A 3248-nucleotide genomic window follows, 5' to 3' on the forward strand; every position below is an offset into this window, starting at 1 on the left:
AGTTTGAGATTCGATGGGAGATGGCGTCTACCTGAAGATGAGGAATTGAAAAGAAAGGTTTTGAAAGAAGCACATTCTACACCATATTATGTGCATCCTGGAGGAGATAAGTTATATAAGGATTTGAAGAAGTCGTTTTGGTGGTTTGGGATGAAGAAGAAGGTTGTTGAGTTTGTTTCGAGATATTTATTTTGTCAGAGGGTGAAAGCATAAGAGACCACAGGGGAAAGTACAGTCTTTAGATGTGCCTGAATGGAAGTGGCAGAGCATTTCTATGGATTTTATTGTTGGTTTGCCTCGCACTTAGAAGGGGAATAATATAATTTGGGTGATAGTAGATCGTTTAACCAAGACAGCGCACTTTATTCCTATGAAAGAAACTTTAAGTAAGGCTGAGTTAGCTAAAACATATGTTAAGAATATCGTGAAATTACATGGGATTCCCAAGGATATTGTTTTTGATCGTGATTCAAGGTTTATTTCTAATTTCTAGCAAGAGTTGCAGGAGTGTATGGGTACGACTTTGAAAATGAGCACTGCATTTCATCCAGCTATAGATGGACAGACTAAGAGGACTATTCAGACTTTGGAGGATATGTTAAGAGCTTGTGTTTTTAAGTTTGGAGGTTCATGTGAAGAGAGGTTATACTTGATAGAGGTTTCTTATAATAACAATTATCATCCTAGTATTGGTATGGAACCTTTTGAAGCATTGTATGGAAGGATGTGTAGGAGTCCAGTTTGTTGGGACGACGTCACTGATGCCGTGACACTGGGGGCCGGAGTTGATCCAACAGATGGTTGAGCAAGTACATGTAATTAGACAAAAGATGAGAGCTGCACAAGATCGGCAGAAGAGTTATGCAGATTTGAAGAGAAGTGAGATTGAGTTTGCAGTAAGCGACAAAGTTTTGTTGAAAGTGTCACCAATGAAGGGAGTGATACGTTTTGGCAAGAGAGGGAAGCTGAGTCAGAAGTACATTGGGCCTTATGAGATTTTAGATAGAGTTGGTGAAGTGGCATATCATCTTGCACTACCACCAGCCTTAGCAAGAGTTTAAAATGTTTTTCATGTTTCACAGCTGAGGAAATATGTCAGTGATCCTACTCATGTATTAGCAGCTGAGATAGTTGAGATGGATGAGAATTTATCATATGGGGAAGTGGCTAAAGAGATTTTGCACAGAAAAGTGAGAAGGACTAGAAATAGTGAGATTGCTTGGTGAAAGTTTTATGGTCTAATCATAATTTAGAGGAAGCTACTTGCGAAGTTGAAGCTAAGATGAGGGAGAAGTATTCTCATTTGTTTGCGTAATGTGTATTGGTTATGTGGACGTAACCTTTTTCTTTCGGGGGTAGAATATCACACCGCATTGATTTTGGTCATTTATGATAATAGTATAGATAAGCTTGTGTAACGCTTAATGTGTAGTTGCTTGGTTCGGGTAGTATGGTGTGGTGAACTTCGGGACAAAGTTCTTTTTAAGGAGGGAAGACTGTAATACTGCGTATTTTAATTAATAATTAATATCTAAGTGAATAAATAATAAATAAGTTGTTGTCGTAAAAAGAAAAGAAAAACAACATAAAACAAATAAGACGGACCGGGTTGGACTGTGAGGTAAAACGGTTTGGACTGTGTGGATGACGGCTTGGATGTGTTTGAGGGAAGGTGGTATGTGGTTTAGGTGTTATCTATGTTCTAAGATATTTTCATTATTTTAATATTAAAAGCACTTTCCTAGAACTTTCCAACTACATCAACCAACTAATATAAATACCTACCCTATGCCTTACCATCATATTTGTTCTTGTACAAATAAAAACTCAATACAATTGTGAGGAGAGCTTTTGTGAGACAACTTTAAGATAGAGTTTTCATCTCTCGCTAATTAATTGTGGTAAGTTATCTAATCGCCTCATATCAATTATTTATGTTTCAACCTTGACCCGTATCTTGACCATGGCTGTTGACCACCAAGAAGTTGGCCATGGGGACCGTTGACCGGCGGGTTGACCACCGTCGGGTCAGCCGTGAAGTAGGGCGTGTTTTGTGATGGTTTTTGCGGGATTGTTTTGGGTAGTTTACATCTTAAATTCATTAATAAGATTAGTTAATAATTATACATAATTTAATTATTTGTTTAGGTGGTGAATTTGTTGAAGAAGCTTTTTGATTGTTTCATTGGTTGAGAAGATTTTGCTAAAAGGTAGGTTAACTACTCAACTATACTATATTGGTAATTGGTGAAATGTTGAAAAATGGATTATTGCTGTAATTGTTGTCCTGAGCACATCGTCGTAATTCTTGTCTTGAGCATATTATTATAATCGTTGTCTCATAATCATATTGTTATTATTGTTTGTTGGTTTCCTATTGTGCGTTGGAATTGTGAAAGTGGATTGGCAATGCGTTGAGATTATTTGGTCGGTCAGGCACAGGGATGTGGAAGAGCCGTGGTCCTGTACGGTTTTGGTCGGGCAGGCACGGCGGTGTTCGGAGGTTGTCGTGGACCTAGTAGTACACCGTGTGTGGTGTCAGTTGTGTGCGCGGTTGGTAGTGGCGTGTGATGTGGCACGGTTGAGCCGTGTGTGACGGTCATGTTTGAGCCTTTTATTGTATCGTATTGTTATTGTTGTTTAGTTATCCTACTCAACCTCGTGGTTGACTGTGTATTCGTGAACACCTGTGATGAACCAAATATTGGGGAGCAGATTGATTGCAGGTTAGCCTGTGAGAAGTGCTGGATGCTTAAGGGGGAGGTTGGGACGAGTTTATCAATTGAATCTAGAGATCACTTTTTAAATTCACACACTATTTATTTTATTTCCGTTGCAGTTGTTTTAAAAGTACTTGTAATTATTATTTATCTCGTTGGAATTTTGTAATAAAGTCCTTTGAGGCACTTTAATTTATATCGTCTTAAAGTACTTTGGTATTGTTATTGTTTGTCTTTTATTCTTACTACCTCACGAAACTGAGATGGTAAAACCTTTATTTACTTGAGAATGTCTTGCTAAAGGCTCTTAAAAAAATGGAGGTGTTACACACGGCCTAAGACACGGCCAAAGCACATGACTAAACACACAAACACGTCCTATTTCCTAGGTTAGATTAATTAGTTAGATCGATTGCAAACAAGTTAGGAAACCAAGTTAGAAAACGAGATTGAAACAATGTAATAATGTGTCGCAAGGTTGTGCATTCTACACGGCTTAAAGGGTCTAATTAGGTCAATAAATTTCAA

General features: G+C 38.0%; 1 protein-coding gene and 1 long non-coding RNA gene across 2 annotated transcripts; both read left to right on the top strand.

Annotated features, from left to right (window-relative positions):
* Positions 1–830: 830 nt before the first annotated feature.
* LOC141614041 (uncharacterized) lies at positions 831–1226 on the top strand. Its single transcript, XM_074432796.1, has 2 exons — positions 831–1019; positions 1083–1226. Exons 1-2 carry the CDS (start codon positions 831–833, stop codon positions 1224–1226), a joined length of 333 nt encoding a protein of 110 aa, XP_074288897.1.
* Positions 1227–1821: 595 nt separating this feature from the next.
* LOC141615090 (uncharacterized) lies at positions 1822–2900 on the top strand. Its single transcript, XR_012529611.1, has 3 exons — positions 1822–1901; positions 2149–2210; positions 2716–2900. It is a non-coding gene; the product is annotated as an uncharacterized LOC141615090 (long non-coding RNA).
* The last annotated feature ends 348 nt before the right edge of the window (positions 2901–3248 follow it).

This window comes from Silene latifolia, chromosome 11, assembly GCF_048544455.1.
Source record: "Silene latifolia isolate original U9 population chromosome 11, ASM4854445v1, whole genome shotgun sequence".
In the NCBI taxonomy this organism is placed as follows: Eukaryota; Viridiplantae; Streptophyta; class Magnoliopsida; order Caryophyllales; family Caryophyllaceae; genus Silene; species Silene latifolia.

Bases quoted from the DNA above. Each gene is read 5' to 3' on its own strand.
- LOC141614041 (XM_074432796.1), top strand. From the start codon at position 831: ATGAGAGCTGCACAAGATCGGCAGAAGAGTTATGCAGATTTGAAGAGA. The intron at 1,020-1,082 runs GCATATCATCTT...CATGTTTCACAG, and splicing joins TAGATAGAGTTGGTGAAGTG to CTGAGGAAATATGTCAGTGA.